General features: G+C 44.6%; 1 protein-coding gene across 1 annotated transcript in view; it reads left to right on the forward strand.

The window, feature by feature from the left end:
- Positions 1 to 17,932, forward strand: part of CDHR4 (cadherin related family member 4) — an 83,395-nt gene that overhangs the window by 60,909 nt on the left and 4,554 nt on the right. The window contains exons 7-15 of the mRNA XM_075183902.1: positions 3,296 to 3,388; positions 5,183 to 5,286; positions 6,461 to 6,591; positions 7,113 to 7,296; positions 7,673 to 7,823; positions 8,991 to 9,093; positions 10,827 to 11,039; positions 13,396 to 13,541; positions 15,447 to 15,594. Of these exons, the coding sequence (XP_075040003.1) occupies positions 3,296 to 3,388; positions 5,183 to 5,286; positions 6,461 to 6,591; positions 7,113 to 7,296; positions 7,673 to 7,823; positions 8,991 to 9,093; positions 10,827 to 11,039; positions 13,396 to 13,541; positions 15,447 to 15,594 (1,273 nt within the window). The remainder of the gene's footprint in view (positions 1 to 3,295; positions 3,389 to 5,182; positions 5,287 to 6,460; positions 6,592 to 7,112; positions 7,297 to 7,672; positions 7,824 to 8,990; positions 9,094 to 10,826; positions 11,040 to 13,395; positions 13,542 to 15,446; positions 15,595 to 17,932) is intronic.

Below are 17,932 nucleotides of genomic sequence, written 5' to 3' on the forward strand. Positions count from 1 at the left end.
AGATGAAGGTAGTGATGTGGTGGAGGATGGAAGAAGGTAGAGATTTGGTGGAGGATGGAAGAAGGTAGAGATGTGATGGAGGATGGAAGAAGGTAGAGATGTGATGGAGGATGGAAGAAGGTAGAGATGTGGTGGAGAATGGAAGTAGCTAGAGATGTGGTGGAGGATGGAAGTAGGTAGAGATGTGGTGGAGGATGGAAGAAGGTAGAGATGTGGTGGACAATGAAAGAAGGTAGAGATGTGGTGGAGGATGGAAGAAGGTAGAGATGTGGTGAAGGATGGAAGAAGGTAAAGATGTGGTGGGGGATGGAAGAAGGTAGAGATGTGGTGGAGAATGGAAGTAGGTAGAGATGTGGTGGAGGATGGAAGTAGGTAGAGATGTGAAGGATGGTAGAAGGTAGAGATGTGGTGGAGGATAGATGAAGGTAGTGATGTGGTGGAGGATGGAAGAAGGTAGAGATTTGGTGGATGATGGAAGAAGGTAGAGATGTGGTGGACAATGAAAGAAGGTAGAGATGTGGTGGAGGATGGATGAAGGTAGAGATGTGGTGGAGGATGGAGGAAGGTAGAGATGTGGTGGACAATGAAAGAAGGTAGAGATGTGGTGGAGGATGGAAGAAGGTAGAGATGTGGTGGGGGATGGAAGAAGGTAGAGATGTGATGGAGGATGGAAGAAGGTAGAGATGTGATGGAGGATGGAAGTAGGTAGAGATGTGGTGGAGAATGGAAGAAGGTAGAGATGTGGAGGATGGAAGAAGGTAGAGATGTGGTGGGGGATGGAAGAAGGTAGAGATGTGGTGGAGGATAGATGAAGGTAGAGATGTGGTGGAGGATAGATGAAGGTAGAGATGTGGTGGAGGATGGAAGAAGGTAGAGATGTGGTGGAGGATAGATGAAGGTAGAGATGTGGTGGAGGATGGAAGAAGGTAGAGATGTGGTGGGGGATGGAAGAAGGTAGAGATGTGGTGGAGGATAGATGAAGGTAGAGATGTGGTTTAGGATAGATGAAGGTAGAGATGTGGTGGAGGATGGAAGAAGGTAGAGATGTGGTGGAGGATGGAAGAAGGTAGAGATGTGGTGGGGGATGGAAGAAGGTAGAGATGTGGTGGAGGATGGAAGAAGGTAGAGATGTGATGAAGGATGGAAGTAGGTAGAGATGTGGTGGAGGATGGAAGAAGGTAGAGATGTGGTGGAGGATGGAAGAAGGTAGAGATGTGGTGGGGGATGGAAGAAGGTATAGATGTGATGGAGGATGGAAGAAGGTAGAGATGTGGTGGAGGATGGAAGAAGGTAGAGATGTGATGGAGGATGGAAGAAGGTAGAGATGTGGTGGAGGATGGAAGAAGGTAGAGATGTGGTGGAGGATGGAAGAAGGTAGAGATGTGGTGGAGGATGGAAGAAGGTAGAGATGTGGTGGGGGATGGAAGAAGGTAGAGATGTGGTGGAGGATGGAAGAAGGTAGAGATGTGGTGGGGGATGGAAGAAGATAGAGGTATGGTGGATATTGAAAGAAGGTAGAGATGTGGTGGGGGATGGAAGAAGGTAGAGATGTGATGGAGGATGGAAGAAGGTAGAGATGTGGTGGATGTTGAAAGAAGGTAGAGATGTGGGGGATGGAAGAAGGTAGAGATGTGGTGGGGGATGAAAGAAGGTAGAGATGTGGTGGGGGATGGAAGAATGTAGAGATGTGGTGGAGGATGGAAGAAGGTAGAGATGTGATGGAGGATGGAAGAAGGTAGAGATGTGGTGGATGTTGAAAGAAGGTAGAGATGTGGTGGGGGATGGAAGAAGGTAGAGATGTGATGGAGGATGGAAGAAGGTAGAGATGTGGTGGAGAATGGAAGTAGGTAGAGATGTGGTGGAGGATGGAAGTAGGTAGAGATGTGGTGGAGGATGGAAGAAGGTAGAGATGTGGTGGACAATGAAAGAAGGTAGAGATGTGGTGGAGGATGGAAGAAGGTAGAGATATGGTGAAGGATGGAAGAAAGTAAAGATGTGGTGGGGGATGGAAGAAGGTAGAGATGTGGTGGAGAATGGAAGTAGGTAGAGATGTGGTGGAGGATGGAAGTAGGTAGAGATGTGGAGGATGGTAGAAGGTAGAGATGTGGTGGAGGATAGATGAAGATAGTGATGTGGTGGAGGATGGAAGAAGGTAGAGATTTGGTGGATGATGGAAGAAGGTAGAGATGTGGTGGACAATGAAAGAAGGTAGAGATGTGGTGGAGGATGGATGAAGGTAGAGATGTGATGGAGGATGGAAGAAGGTAGAGATGTGGTGGATGTTGAAAGAAGGTAGAGATGTGGTGGGGGATGGAAGGTAGAGATGTGGTGGGGGATGAAAGAAGGTAGAGATGTGGTGGGGGATGGAAGAATGTAGAGATGTGGTGGAGGATGGAAGAAGGTAGAGATGTGATGGAGGATGGAAGAAGGTAAAGATGTGGTGGATGTTGAAAGAAGGTAGAGATGTGGTGGGGGATGGAAGAAGGTAGAGATGTGATGGAGGATGGAAGAAGGTAGAGATGTAGTGGATGTTGAAAGAAGGTAGAGATGTGGTGGAGGATGGAAGAATGTAGAGATGTGGTGGAGGATGGAAGAAGGTAGAGATGTGGTGGAGGATGGAAGAAGGTAGAGATGTGGTGGAGGATGGAAGAAGGTAGAGATGTGGTGGAGGATGGAAGGAGGTAGAGATGTGGTGGGGGATGGAAGAATGTAGAGATGTGGTGGAGGATGGAAGAAGGTAGAGATGTTATGGAAGATGGAAGAAGGTAGAGATGTGGTGGAGGATGGAAGAAGGTAGAGATGTGGTGGATGTTGAAAGAAGGTAGAGATCTAGTGGGGGATGGAAGAATGTAGAGATGTGGTGGAGGATGGAAGGTAGAGATGTGGTGGAGGATGGAAGAAGGTAGAGATGTGGTGGAGGATGGAAGAAGGTAGAGATGTGATGGAGGATGGAAGTAGGTAGAGATGTGGTGGAGGATGGAAGAAGGTAGAGATGTGGTGGAGGATGGAAGAAGGTAGAGATGTGGTGGGGGATGGAAGAAGGTAGAGATGTGATGGAGGATGGAAGAAGGTAGAGATGTGGTGGAGGATGGAAGAAGGTAGAGATGTGGTGGAGGATGGAAGAAGATAGAGGTATGGTGGATATTGAAAGAAGGTAGAGATGTGGTGTTTTAATCACTTTAAATGGTTACAGAATATATATCCATTTAATGTATCCATTATTTTATGTAACCCATAACAACATACAGTATATCACACCTGATAAACTCTTCTCTTGTGTGTTGCTTTCCTACAGTTTAAGATTACACAGCCCAGTCCGTCTCCATTCACCATCTCCTCCGGTGGAAATGTCAATGCCCCAGCCTCCGGATTCAGCAATAAAGCTGCAGTGAGTATGACATGCTCTTCGTGTATGGTAACAGTTAAATGCCTGATAGGTTTGTGGAGAGATGTTTCCTTTTTAAAATATGGATGTGGCAGAAAGTAATAAATGTGGTAAATGTGTAACCTTCAGTTTTGTACATTTATAATTAACTCTACTAGTGGAGAGATGGTTTTCTGCTTTTCATCTTTAGTGGTTTCACCTACAGACGACTTTAACTTATTGGTTTCTATGTGTCCTTGTTTCTATATAATAATATCTACATTCAGCAGCTACACCCAGCAGTCACAGTGTTCACGAGGACTCATGTGTGAGGATGTCAAATAATACCAACATAGTACATACAACATACTACATACCACAGACATAGTACATACAACATACTACATACCACAGACATAGTACATACAACATACTACATACCACAGACATAGTACATACAACATACTACATACCACAGACATAGTACAGACATACTACATAATACAGTCATGTTGCAGACGTAAAACATACTGAAACATCCAAAAACTGTTACATTTGGCTACTAATAGTTGTTTATATGAATCAATTAGAAGATAAAACCATGTAAGGCTGTGTGTAACATACAAGAACTGGAGATTAGTGACCAGAGCCATCAAGCTGAATTTCGAGCCCAGGTACAGCAAGTTCTTGGGGCCCCTTTCACAGCTGCCATAGGGGTCGTGGCCACGCCAGGTTGGTGGCTTCTTGCACTGCTTGGATATGTCAGAGTCCCAGGGGGGCCCAGGGCCCTGAACTTTGTACCTCCCCCCTGTCTCTACGTCCCTGTTAGTGACATCTCTGAGTTGCGGGCTGTATTTGGTCACTTATGCGTGTGTATTACATCAGCCCCAGCGCTAATACAATTTTATGTACTGCGCCTCTTTATTATGCCCATTTCTATGTGTAGGCCACATGGCTGCGACTGTGGGTGCAGAGTTCAGCCCCTTATGATGGAAGGCACAGGGCAGATTAGTGTGCTCATTGTTGAAGGCGCAGAAAAGTATCGCAGTTTGCGGCCATGTAACGAAACAAAGTGTTCTGTAAATATGTATCACAGGGGCGGATATTGGGCATCAGGAGGCGTTCCCAGAATCTTGGTGATGCCTCCAGCACTATTTATATCATACTTGCCAACTCTCCCGGATTGTCCGGGAGACTCCCGCATTTTGCGAGAGTCTCCCGGGCGAGTGTGGCAATCTCCCTGATAGGACGTGGGAAAAATTCAGTTTAAACGCCGCGATTCACCCGGAATCGCGGCGTTTAGCTCCGCCCCCACTGTAAAATGACGCGATTTGCGTCATTCCGTCACGGGGGCGGGGCCAAAATGACGTAATTTCGCCGCCCCGCCCCCTGCACGCCCACGTCCCACCTGGGATCTCCCGGAAAAATAAAGATAAATGTTGGCAAGTATGATTTATATAGGAAGTGTGATTTCACAGGTATAATGTACAATATGTCCCATTACTGACATGTTCTCCGTTTACAGCCCCACAAATCTGCTGCCTATAATTCAGCCTTTCCCCAATCTGGTTTTATTATTTATAGCTCTCCGTGGATCCATATTCTACCTATAATCTCTATAAAGAATCATCCCTGTGTTATAATATGTAAGAAAATGATTTGTACTGTATATTATACCTATATAAATAACATACATTATATATACATCTTGCTACAAATCACGCTGCTCTTTAGAGAGGAGCCGGAGCGATATTCCTGAATGATTCCCCTGTACATCCCCTGACGTTCCTCATGTGTCTGGTCTCTTCTCCTCCCCAGAGTTACCAGCTGCAGATCACGGTGACGGACAATCAGGGAAACACATGTAACGGGACTCTCAATATCAACGTGCTTCCTGTATACGACAACCCCATCAACTTCACGTAAGAGTCGCAGGAGGAGGGAGACTGGTTACTGTGTACACACCGGACATTATTTGCACATTGGATTTTCTATTTCTTTCCTTTGGAGGGGGGTTATATGAATGATTAGGTAGATTTTCCTGGGGGCTTATTGTCTTATAGTTATATAGAATGAACTACATGAACTGCTGGTATACTAACATGGCCCAGGACTGCTGCAATGCCCAATGCATATCCTGCAATGCCCTGCAAGTTTTCTCCAGTATAAACTTATACACATCCAGTAAACTATGATACATGACACGCACTGACAGATAACACGCTAATATCACACACACGTCTTGTAATGCCCCGCCTCCACGCTCTTCCGTTGCCTGCGCAGCCCACGTTCCTCTTCCCAATGAATTCTGAAGTTGGGACTGAAGTCACAGTACTGGGACTAGGCAGGGAGTTTCTGCATGTATGAGGAAGACATGGGTCAGGGGCAGTACCAGCACAAACGGGGGCAGTTGTCTGAGGCAGTAGAATTCGAGGGCAGTAAACTATAAGGAATTAATAATAAAAAGAATACATTTTTTGCAAAAGCCCTAATTAATGGTTCCTGCTAATGAGTAAAGTGAGAGTATTTGTTGTTTCCTGTTTACATCACACGGCTGATGTGTTACAATGTTCCTAGTCCCTACCTTACTCCCTATAAGAATGTTCCGTGGATCCATCACCGATTCTGCGTCCTCATGTTATCTGTCTCCTAGAGATAAAGTATTGGAGAGAACCTTTGTGAATTATTAGGATAGATTATGTACTGTGACACAATTGCAGTGAAGGAATAAATGACAGGAATAGGAATATGTATCACACACTAACCAGACGCTGAGGCCTGAGGACGGACATTCTCCCTCTTTTATAATATTTCACTTATTTTCAACACTTTATCACTCATTTTTAACTTTAGTACGTTGCTTGGAAAAATTCACATAAAAATAAAAAATCTTACTCTGTAACACTATTTAAGGTTAATAATAATAATAATAATAATAATAATAAAAAAGATTTAAACATTTTAAAGCTAATAACTCATTGCGTTACCAGTTATGGAGTAATGATGTCTCTAATAACAGACCCCTTCTCCTTCCCCCGTTGTTAAACCATCATCTGAAACCTGACTGACTAACTAGCTGTGTTTTGGCTGTTCCAGGACTTCATCCATAAACGTCACTATCCCAGAGAATGGCGGGCCGGATTATAAGGTCACAGCGGCGGCGGCAAAGGGACACAATGTCTTGTACGAGATGATAACGCTCAGCGCGTACTACTACATAGAATCAGGTATCCCGTCACCTGTAGATTATAGCGAGATTACATCGGGGTTAGCTCTGAAAATAGGGTTTCTTGATGTGTTCTTGTTTTGTTAAACAGGAATAATCCATTGTCTGAGATGATTTTTGCATATTACAGCCATATTGTCTTTAATGGTTCATGATACCTTGGCCACTAGGTGGCGCTGTCCTATTGATGTCTGTGATCGTAGCTCCCACTAATATGAATAACTGCAGAAAGGTAATGAATGAATTGTCCCTTCTATCACTGTTTTTACTAGAATGAGACTAGAATGAGACGTCCATTTATATTTTATGTCAAATTCTTTAATTAATAATGGATTTGTGGGTGGGGGGATGGGCAGTTTTGTTTGGTGTCCAATCTTTAAAGTTAGCAGGTAGGCCCCCATCCCCAGGTGTAGGTAACAGGTCCCTTCTATGATCCAAACCAGTCATTGTCTGGTATTTCTCCAGTCCCTGCACCCTACAGCGCCTACACATAACCGTGATAACTTCCTCCCATTACTATAGGATCGGGAACTATCAAGACGACCTATAATCTGGACCTGGACACTGTCAGCTCCCTGGTCAGCACTGTTCTTCTGGTCCGAGCCTACGACCAGTTCCAGCGCAGCAACAGCGCAACCGTCACCGTGACCATTAATGTGCTCGACGTCAATGACATCGCCCCGCGGTGCAGCCCGGCCGTGCTGGTGTGAGTAATAGTCCATGTTCCAGACTGCAACACAGAGAAATCAGTCCACACTCCGCACTCAAATGAAAGATACAAAAATAGTCATGTTAAGAATTAGATTCAGCACATGAGAAGTAGTACTGTGCAGTGCTCCATACATACAGAATAAGAACAGATACCGAGAATCATACCCAGCGCACTGAATGTGGGAAATTGTACTGTGCAGTGCTCCATACATGCAGAATAAGAACAGTTACTGAGAATCATACCCAGCACACTGAATGTGGGAAGTTGTACTGTGCATAGTGTAAGACCAGATACTTTCTTGCGAGTCATGCTATGGCTCCAGTATAGGGGTGAGATGCGATACTGACCACTGTTTTGTTTACACTCTCAGTACTCAGGTTCCAGAGACCGAGGCTGTTGGGGAAATACTTGTGGACTTCTCCTGCACCGATCCTGATTATAGTAAAACCGCACTCACTTACTCTATCATCCCCAACGCCAACTCTCAGTACTCATTCGAGATGTTGGGCTCAAAGCTACAGGTCAGTACCCCGCAGGATGTAGGGCTCGCAGCTACAGGTCATTACCCTGCAGGATGTAGGGCTCACAGCTACAGGTCAGTACCTCGCAGGATGTAGGGCTCACAGCTACAGGTCAGTACCCTGCAGGATGTAGGGCTCACAGCTACAGGTCAGTACCCAGCAGGATGTAGGGCTCACAGCTACAGGTCAGTACCCAGCAGGATGTAGGGCTCACAGCTACAGGTCAGTACCCCGCAGGATGTAGGGCTCACAGCTACAGGTCATTACCCTGCAGGATGTAGGGCTCACAGCTACAGGTCAGTACCTCGCAGGATGTAGGGCTTACAGCTACAGGTCAGTACCCTGCAGGATGTAGGGCTCACAGCTACAGGTCAGTACCCAGCAGGATGTAGGGCTCACAGCTACAGGTCATTACCCTGCAGGATGTAGGGCTCACAGCTACAGGTCAGTACCTCGCAGGATGTAGGGCTCACAGCTACAGGTCAGTACCCTGCAGGATGTAGGGCTCACAGCTACAGGTCAGTACCCAGCAGGATGTAGGGCTCACAGCTACGGGTCAGTACCCAGCAGGATGTAGGGCTCACAGCTACAGGTCAGTACCCCGCAGGATGTAGAGCTCACAGCTACAGGTCTGTACCCCGCAGGATGTAGGGCTCACAGCGACAGGTCAGTACCCTGCAGGATGTAGGGCTCACAGCTACAGGTCAGTACCCCGCAGGATGTAGGGCTCACAGCTATAGTTCAGTATCCTGCTGGATGCTGAGTTGTTGGCAGTGCTTTTGGGGGAATTCAATTGGCCTCGTTACTGCTGAAAGTAAGTGTTTACACTCAGTTCACACTGCATTTACCACACCCATGGTTCTGAGTGTGTCATGATGATCCAACTTAGATGCCTCTAAGTTACATGTTCCTACATTATAGAATTACATACATAGTTTGACAGCAAAACAGTAAAATGTTATAACGTTTTCGGTAAGGAATAATATGTAGGTTTAGAGTAGTTTTGTGTCTGGTGATTTGAATATTTAATATTTTTAGGGCTAGAATTGGTTTCTATGTAAGCTTTTCTGTGTCTTTATACATGTTTTATGGATAGCTGTAATATTACTATAATAAATATATTAAGTTCTAAATTTATGTAACATGAATATTTTTTTTCCTCATCAGATTAATACGACACTGAATTATGACTCCTTTCAAATCGCCAGTGAGAATTTCCAGTATTCGGCCACAGTTGTGGTGACTGACAACGGGACCCCGAAGATGACCAGTAAGGAGTTTAACTCTTGTAGTATAAGATCATGAAGATAATGCTAGGGGTATTAGGGTAAGGGTTTGTGTTAGGGGTGGGGATAGTGTTGGATTGGTGTTAGGGGTGGGGATAGTGTTGGGTTGGTGTTAGGGGTGGGGTTAGTGTTGGGTTGGTGTTAGGGGTGGGAATAGTGTGGGGATAGTGTTAGGGGTGGGGATAGTGTTGGATTGGTGTTAGGGGTGGGGATAGTGTTGGGTTTGTGTTAGGGGTGGGGATAGTGTTTTATTGGTGTTAGGGGTGGGGATAGTGTTGGGTTGGTGTTAGGGGTGGGGATAGTGTTGGGTTTGTGTTAGGGGTGGGGATAGTGTTGGATTGGTGTTAGGGGTGGGGATAGTGTTGGGTTGGTGTTAGGGGTGGGGATAGTGTTGGATTGGTGTTAGGGGTGAGGATAGTGTTGGATTGGTGTTAGGGGTTGAGATAGTGTTGGATTGGTGTTAGGGGTGGGGATAGTGTTGGGTTGGTGTTAGGGGTGGGGTTAGTGTTTTATTGGTGTTAGGGGTGGGGATAGTGTTGGGTTGGTGTTAGGGGTGGGGTTAGTGTTGGGTTGGTGTTAGGGGTGGGAATAGTGTGGGGATAGTGTTAGGGGTGGGGATAGTGTTGGATTGGTGTTAGGGGTGGGGATAGTGTTGGGTTGGTGTTAGGGGTGGGGATAGTGTTGGATTGGTGTTAGGGGTGAGGATAGTGTTGGATTGGTGTTAGGGGTGGGGATAGTGTTGGGTTGGTGTTAGGGGTGGGGTTAGTGTTGGGTTGGTGTTAGGGGTGGGAATAGTGTGGGGATAGTGTTAGGGGTGGGGATAGTGTTGGATTGGTGTTAGGGGTGTGGATAGTGTTGGGTTGGTGTTAGGGGTGGGGATAGTGTTGGGTTTGTGTTAGGGGTGGGGATAGTGTTTTATTGGTGTTAGGGGTGGAGATAGTGTTGGGTTGGTGTTAGGGGTGGGGATAGTGTTGGGTTGGTGTTAGGGGTGGGGATAGTGTTGGGTTGGTGTTAGGGGTTGAGATAGTGTTGGATTGGTGTTAGGGGTGGGGATAGTGTTGGGTTGGTGTTAGGGGTGGGGATAGTGTTGGGTTGGTGTTAGGGGTGGGGATAGTGTTGGGTTGGTGTTAGGGGTGGGGTTAGTGTTGGGTTGGTGTTAGGGGTGGGGATAGTGTTGGGTTGGTGTTAGGGGTGGGGTTAGTGTTGGGTTGGTGTTAGGGGTGGGGATAGTGTTTTATTGGTGTTAGGGGTGGGGATAGTGTTGGGTTGGTGTTAGGGGTGGGGGTAGTGTTGGGTTGGTGTTAGGGGTTGAGATAGTGTTGGGTTGGTGTTAGGGGTGGGGTTAGTGTTGGGTTGGTGTTAGGGGTGGGGATAGTGTTTTATTGGTGTTAGGGATGGGGATAGTGTTGGGTTGGTGTTAGGGGTGGGGATAGTGTTGGGTTGGTGTTAGGGGTGGGGTTAGTGTTGGATTGGTGTTAGGGGTTGAGATAGTGTTGGCTTGGTGTTAGGGGTGGAGCTTACAGTAGTACTGTATAGAGTAAATAATATGTATTTGTCATTACAATAAATAAAAACAAAACAATTAATTAAGACGAAACAACAGGAAATTGACCCTGCTCACAAGAGCTTACAATCTATATGTAAGCATTATTATGAAATGTTATCAAATGTTCCCCACTCCGTGTGAGAGATATTCTTGTTTGTCTTTGATTTTTAGCCAATATTCCTGTCTTTGTGACGGTCACTCCTGTGAATGAGGATCCTCCTAAATGTATCGGACCCCTTTCCTACAATGTCAATGAAAACTCTCCATTCGGAACGGCTGTGGGGCAGCTGAATGCAACCGATGCCGACTACCCGTTTAACAATGTTGAATTCTCCATCGTCGCGGGTCCAGATCCACCCGTCTTCTACATCGTCCCCAGAACTGGTGAGAGGCAGCCCCCCCTCCCCCCCCCCTACCACCCGAAACCTAAACTTGTCTGTTAGTCAAATTAATGTGACGGAGTCAACTTGTATTGTGCCTGTTCTATAATGACAAGAATATAATCATAATCATTTGGTTCATAGAACTGATTGTACCTGGACCTCCACACTGTTAGTCTACATTACAATCTGGTTGTTAAATATCAAAAGGAACCAGAACTGTTCAGTAACCCAGAAGTTCAGCCAATTATCATGTTGTGGTTTTGTACTTTGTACTACTGACCCCTATTTGTTACCGATCGCCTTTCATCTCCGAGCTCTAATCCTGCGCTGAGTGTCCTACATAACCCAGTGTACAGTGAGATCACTGAACATCACCAGTAATAAGGTGGAAATTTAGGGTCTGATTCATCTTTGGACATAAGTCCCCTTGTGCTGTATCTTGTGTGCCGTATCTTGTGTGCCGTATCTTGCGTGCCGTATCTTGCGTGCCGTATCTTGCGTGCCGTATCTTGCGTGCCGTATCTTGCGCGCCGTATCTTGCGCTCCTTATCTTGCGCTCCTTATCTTGCGCGCCGTATCTTGTGCTCCGTATCTTGCGCGCCATATCTAGTCTTCCGTATCTTGTGTTCCGTATCTTGTGTTCCGTATCTTGTGTTCCGTATCTTGTGTTCCGTATCTTGTGTTCCGTATCTTGTGCGCTGTATCTTGTGTGAAGAAGCTCTGCGCATGCTCAGCAACGGATCTGGTGCCAATGAATGCAATTACATCCAATTCATGTCTGAACGTAAATGACACCACTGCACTCGACTTGAAGGGCGGATGAACGCAGGCAATGTATAGTAAGGGATGTAGATGAAGCCGATTCAAGTACTGGGTCTCTAAAGTATGTGTTTGTAGTCATATCACTGGCAGCAGCTACAGAGCAGGTGTAAGTGACGACTGATAGTGATGACTGGCACATATAAGTGCCACTATAGCACAGAACATGTGTATGCAAGGAAGATAGACTAAATAAATGGATTGTATATACAGTACATATTAAGAACATCCTGATTTATATATTTACTGTAAAAATAAAGTAGAAATATTTTTATCAATGTTTACAGTATGAAGCGTTGTTCATTTGTTATATAAATTTACACTCAAGTTCTGTGCTCAAATTTTATACGCAAGTTGCGTGCTGGGTGCGGCCGAAGATGAATCAGGCCCATAATGATCATGTCATGATGATGATATTGCTAATAATATCCTTCATTTATATAGCACCTACATAGTATGCAGTGCTGTACAGAGAATGTATGTAATAGTCACACCTTCTCTGCCCCGGTGGAGCTTACAGTCTAAATTCACGCAAACACGGGAAGAACATATAAACTCCACACAGAGGGTCTGATTCACTAAGTCATGTAAACGGTGATTTTGTGCGTATAATCCGCACAACTACTCTGCGCATCCCCAGAACCGGACCATAGACCACAGAACGCAGCGACGTTCAACACATCTTCAAGCACAAAGGACACTTACTACAGCTACAAGCGAGGGGACAGGGTGGGGACTGGGCGTTGTACAGTAAGTGCTCGCAACTGCGCCCGTTCCAAGACCAGTCTAAGTGCCACTTACTAGTGATTACAGTCTCAGGCTATAGGCTATAACATGGGTTAGCAACTGTAACAATGTGTTTTATGTTCAGAAGACATTAATTACATCCTCATAATTGTATTTCATGGGGGAGAAAACAACACTTCTTTATGTTTTAATGTTTTGTCATTAAAGCCTATATTATTAACAGGTGACATTAATTGAATAGTTTTTTTCCCTGTGCGTTCTTTTGTGACTTTATATCCCACATATGTACTGGACGTATCCTGCAGTGTCTGTTAGAGCAGAGCGGACCTAGACCCGTATATATCACTAGATGCATCTTCACATCCGCTCCCTATTGAATCCGGGCGTACGTATACCCGATGTATGTGCGTTTCGATACAAGCGCACATTGTGCGCAGTAAGCATGCCTTACTGAATCAGGCCCAGAGTGCACTGGTCAGACCCCAGCGCTGAGCGTCCGCAGCACTAACACTGGGTCACCTATTGTAAACTGACCTAGAATTTTGTAGAGTTTCTGTTTTGTTTCACGTAATATATTACAGATGAGACGTCACCTTCTATAATACGTAGCATGGTAGCAGATTAGGTGCTAAATGTAAATATTTGGACTATAACACTGAGATGCTGCAGAGACTCAGCATCTGGGGGATCATTACAGTCACTGAGATTTCTAGTGTAGCGAAGACCTTGGCCGGATATTGGATCTATGTCATGTTCCATCTGTAATCCATGTAAACCATCTCCGCACACAGGACAGATCAGGCTACTCGGCCCTTTGGACTTCGAGACTAAGATCAACTACTCGCTCAGTATCAAAGTGGTGGATCTGAACAATGACATCACCCCGGACCCTGGGAAGCAGTTGTCCACGTTCTGTTCCGTTACCATCAATGTGCAGGTGAGTCTCACACTGACTGGCGGCTCCATCGCTTTGTGTGCAGTGCTGTATAGACCTCTGTTCCTCTGCGTACTGTCATTAGCCCCGGGGAGCAGTGATATGGACGCTAGAAATATGCAGTACCTTGGTGTTCATCCATATGGGTTATCCAAGGGGCATCGAGCGCTTGGAGTAGGTAGAACGTGGAGGAGGCAGCAGGAAGCCATGATCAGGAGCTGGATGGGTCGCCCTTAGTTTTCATTGCAGACAGACCCACGCAAGTAGATTCATTATGTTTCACTATTTACTTATGTGTGGCTGTGTGACTCACATGTACAGGGAGACAATGAGGTGGAGCCTGAGATAGAGCCAGTGCGCTAACATATAGAGGGTGGACGGCACAGACTAAATTTTAAATGGAAAAGTGGAGGAGTTGGAGATCCGCTCGCTCCTCCATCCCCGCAGGCTGACCGGGCGCCCCTCTGTCTGAGGGCTGCGACCTGCGAGAGAGCCAGACAAGGCCTCAGAGTCAGGCGGCCACAAAGGGAAGAATGTATGGTGCCCACCCGGCATTAATGTGATGGGGAAGGGGGTGAATGGGGAGATGAGGGGGTATATATTAGTGATGGGGGGTTACTGACAGTGGATGTTAATGAGGATGGCGCTGATTATGATGGGGGTTAAGAGGATGCTGGGATTGATTATGACATAAACTCATCCCACAGTTAGGTGACCTCCTCCATGTCAGCTATTCAATAAATTATATTTTAGCTTCATTAAACAAAGTTTTCTACAAATAAAATGCTGTTTGCCATCATCCGTATTATATATTCTTACTATTCTATACTTCTGTCTATACTATACTTCTATACTATATACTATTCTATACTTCTATACTATATACTATACTATACTTCTATACTATACTATACTATACTATACTATATACTATTCTATACTTCTATACTATATACTATTCTATACTTCTATACTATATACTATTCTATACTTCTATACTATATACTATTCTATACTTCTATACTATATACTATTCTATACTTCTATACTATATACTATTCTATACTTCTATACTATATACTATTCTATACTTCTATACTATACTATACTATACTTCTATACTATATACTATTCTATACTTCTATACTATATACTATACTATACTTCTATACTATACTATACTATACTTCTATACTATATACTATACTATACTTCTATACTATATACTATTCTATACTTCTGTCTATACTATACTTCTATACTATATACTATTCTATACTTCTATACTATATACTATACTATACTTCTATACTATATACTATTCTATACTTCTATACTATATACTATACTATACTTCTATACTATACTATACTATACTTCTATACTATATACTATTCTATACTTCTGTCTATACTATACTTCTATACTATATACTATTCTATACTTCTATACTATATACTATTCTATACTTCTATACTATATACTATTCTATACTTCTATACTATATACTATTCTATACTTCTATACTATATACTATACTATACTTCTATACTATATACTATTCTATACTTCTATACTATATACTATACTATACTTCTATACTATATACTATTCTATACTTCTATACTATATACTATTCTATACTTCTATACTATATACTATACTATACTTCTATACTATATACTATTCTATACTATATACTATACTATACTTCTATACTATATACTATACTATACTTCTATACTATATACTATACTATACTTCTATACTATATACTCCTTTCCCTGTTCTTGTGATACCTTCACATACCTGTGACTTTCTCTCCCCTCTGAAGATACATATATAATATTTCCCTCCCACCCTTGCAGTATATAATATATAACTACCCCTTTGTATCGTCTTTCCTAGGATTATAATGACAACCCCCCGGTCTGCGATCCACCATTTTACCACATAGTAATTTACTCCACCCTCTCCACCACATCCCCTGTCCAGCCATTAAGCTGCAGTGACAAGGATGTCACTAGTACTCCTCTACTGTACACCATTGTGGGAGGTAAGGGAAGCTTGCTTAGTACATTCATCAATACTGCTCTAAGTGCTAAAAGTCTTACAGGATCGCTGTGCAGAGGGCTGCTAAATACAGAGGGATTCTTAATTCCACTGTATAGATTACATTTCACCTACACACAATGGAGACAGACATCATGTGGGCTGAACCAATATGTATCATCATCAGCATTTATTTGTAGGGAGCTATAGAAAACGTAGCACCAGACAATCATCGTACAGATATGACAAGTATGAATATACATACTAACATATACCTGAACACCAGAGTAACATATACATGGATAGTCATGTATGTAGCCTATCCATTCACTAGGAACCAGTGACATCACTGAGAGTGTAGCCTATCCATTCACTAGGAACCAGTGACATCACTGAGAGTGCAGCCTATCCATTCACTAGGAACCAGTGACATCACTGAGAGTGTAGCCTATCCAGTCACTAGGAACCAGTGACATCACTGAGAGTGCAGCCTATCCAGTCACTAGGAACCAGTGACATCACTGAGAGTGCAGCCTATCCATTCACTAGGAACCAGTGGCATCACTGAGAGTATAGCCTATCCAGTCACTAGTAACCAGTGACATCACTGAGAGTGCAGCCTATCCAGTCACTAGGAACCAGTGACATCACTGAGAGTGCAGCCTATCCAGTCACTAGGAACCAGTGACATCACTGAGAGTGCAGCCTATCCAGTCACTAGGAACCAGTGGCATCACTGAGAGTGCAGCCTATCCCGTCACTAGGAACCAGTGACATCACTGAGAGTGCAGCCTATCCAGTCACTAGGAACCAGTGACATCACTGAGAGTGCAGCCTATCCAGTCACTAGGAACCAGTGACATCACTGAGAGTGCAGCCTATCCAGTCACTAGGAACCAGTGACATCACTGAGAGTGCAGCCTATCCAGTCACTAGGAACCAGTGACATCACTGAGAGTGTAGCCTATCCAGTCACTAGGAACCAGTGACATCACTGAGAGTGCAGCCTATCCAGTCACTAGGAACCAGTGACATCACTGAGAGTGTAGCCTATCCAGTCACTAGGAACCAGTGACATCACTGAGAGTGCAGCCTATCCAGTCACTAGGAACCAGTGACATCACTGAGAGTGCAGCCTATCCAGTCACTAGGAACCAGTGACGTCACTGAGTGTGCAGCCTATCCAGTCACTAGGAACCAGTGACATCACTGAGAGTGCAGCCTATCCAGTCACTAGGAACCAGTGACATCACTGAGAGTGCAGCCTATCCAGTCACTAGGAACCAGTGACATCACTGAGAGTGCAGCCTATCCAGTCACTAGGAACCAGTGACGTCACTGAGTGTGCAGCCTATCCAGTCACTAAGAAGCCTTCCCCTGGTGTCTGTCCAATATTGCAGCATGTGTGGGCCGCACATGACACCAATGCTCTGTGATATCTCCTATGTAAATTGATCATTATCGGTCATAGTCTGTAAGATCATCCCTCCTGTGTGTCATCCTCTGACCCCACCAACCAGCTGTAATGGAGCCAGAAGTGATCTGTGTGTGACCAAACTGATTGATAACGATGCCGGCTTTTATAGCTTCCCATTCAGCACAGTTGCTGTTGTTGATCTTCTCCCAGAGCTCTCCTGTCAATCATATTGAGATGTGATAATGCAATAGCTAGGTGACCTGACCGAATGGCAATGTTTGTATGTGACAGCAAGGACTAAATATATTAGACAGTTTTTGTCTAGGCCGGATGCCTGGTGGAGGCTTAGTGTAGCTGATTTAGGCCCTGTTCCTGTACATACTTCCCAACATTAACCCAGTCAAAATTGGGACAAAATAAACCACATCCTGATACAAGACACACCCCAATTACATACTAAATATGCCCTAATCCACCTAGCCACACCCACTTGTCATTGAAGACCCACCCACTGCCCTGTAAGCCCCACCCCCTTTGTGATCTGCAGATGATCACGGTCCCCCTAATCTAGCTGTCAGTAATGAGTGCATTAAAAGGCCTTGAAGCGATAATTTGCTACCATTGTTTTTCCGAACGTTTTGCCGCTTCCTCAGAGGATTCATTTAGTCAGAAGTTAAGATGGAGCAGTTGGTGAAGTTTGAGCCAATGAAAACGCAATTTATCAATTCACTGGAAGCTATTGGAATCATTGAAGCGTGAGGCACGTAGTAACTAGATCACATAGATCCACTATTACCATCTGGCTCCTACCCTCATGTATCGCACTATATCCCTATAGCAGGGGAGGGCTGGCAGGTTGTAGCCCTGGGGCCAGGACTCGGCTCAGCAGCTTATTAGGAACATTTTAAAGGAAAAGGAATGCAGG

This window comes from Mixophyes fleayi, chromosome 8 (assembly GCF_038048845.1).
Source record: "Mixophyes fleayi isolate aMixFle1 chromosome 8, aMixFle1.hap1, whole genome shotgun sequence".
Classification (NCBI taxonomy): Eukaryota; Metazoa; Chordata; class Amphibia; order Anura; family Limnodynastidae; genus Mixophyes; species Mixophyes fleayi.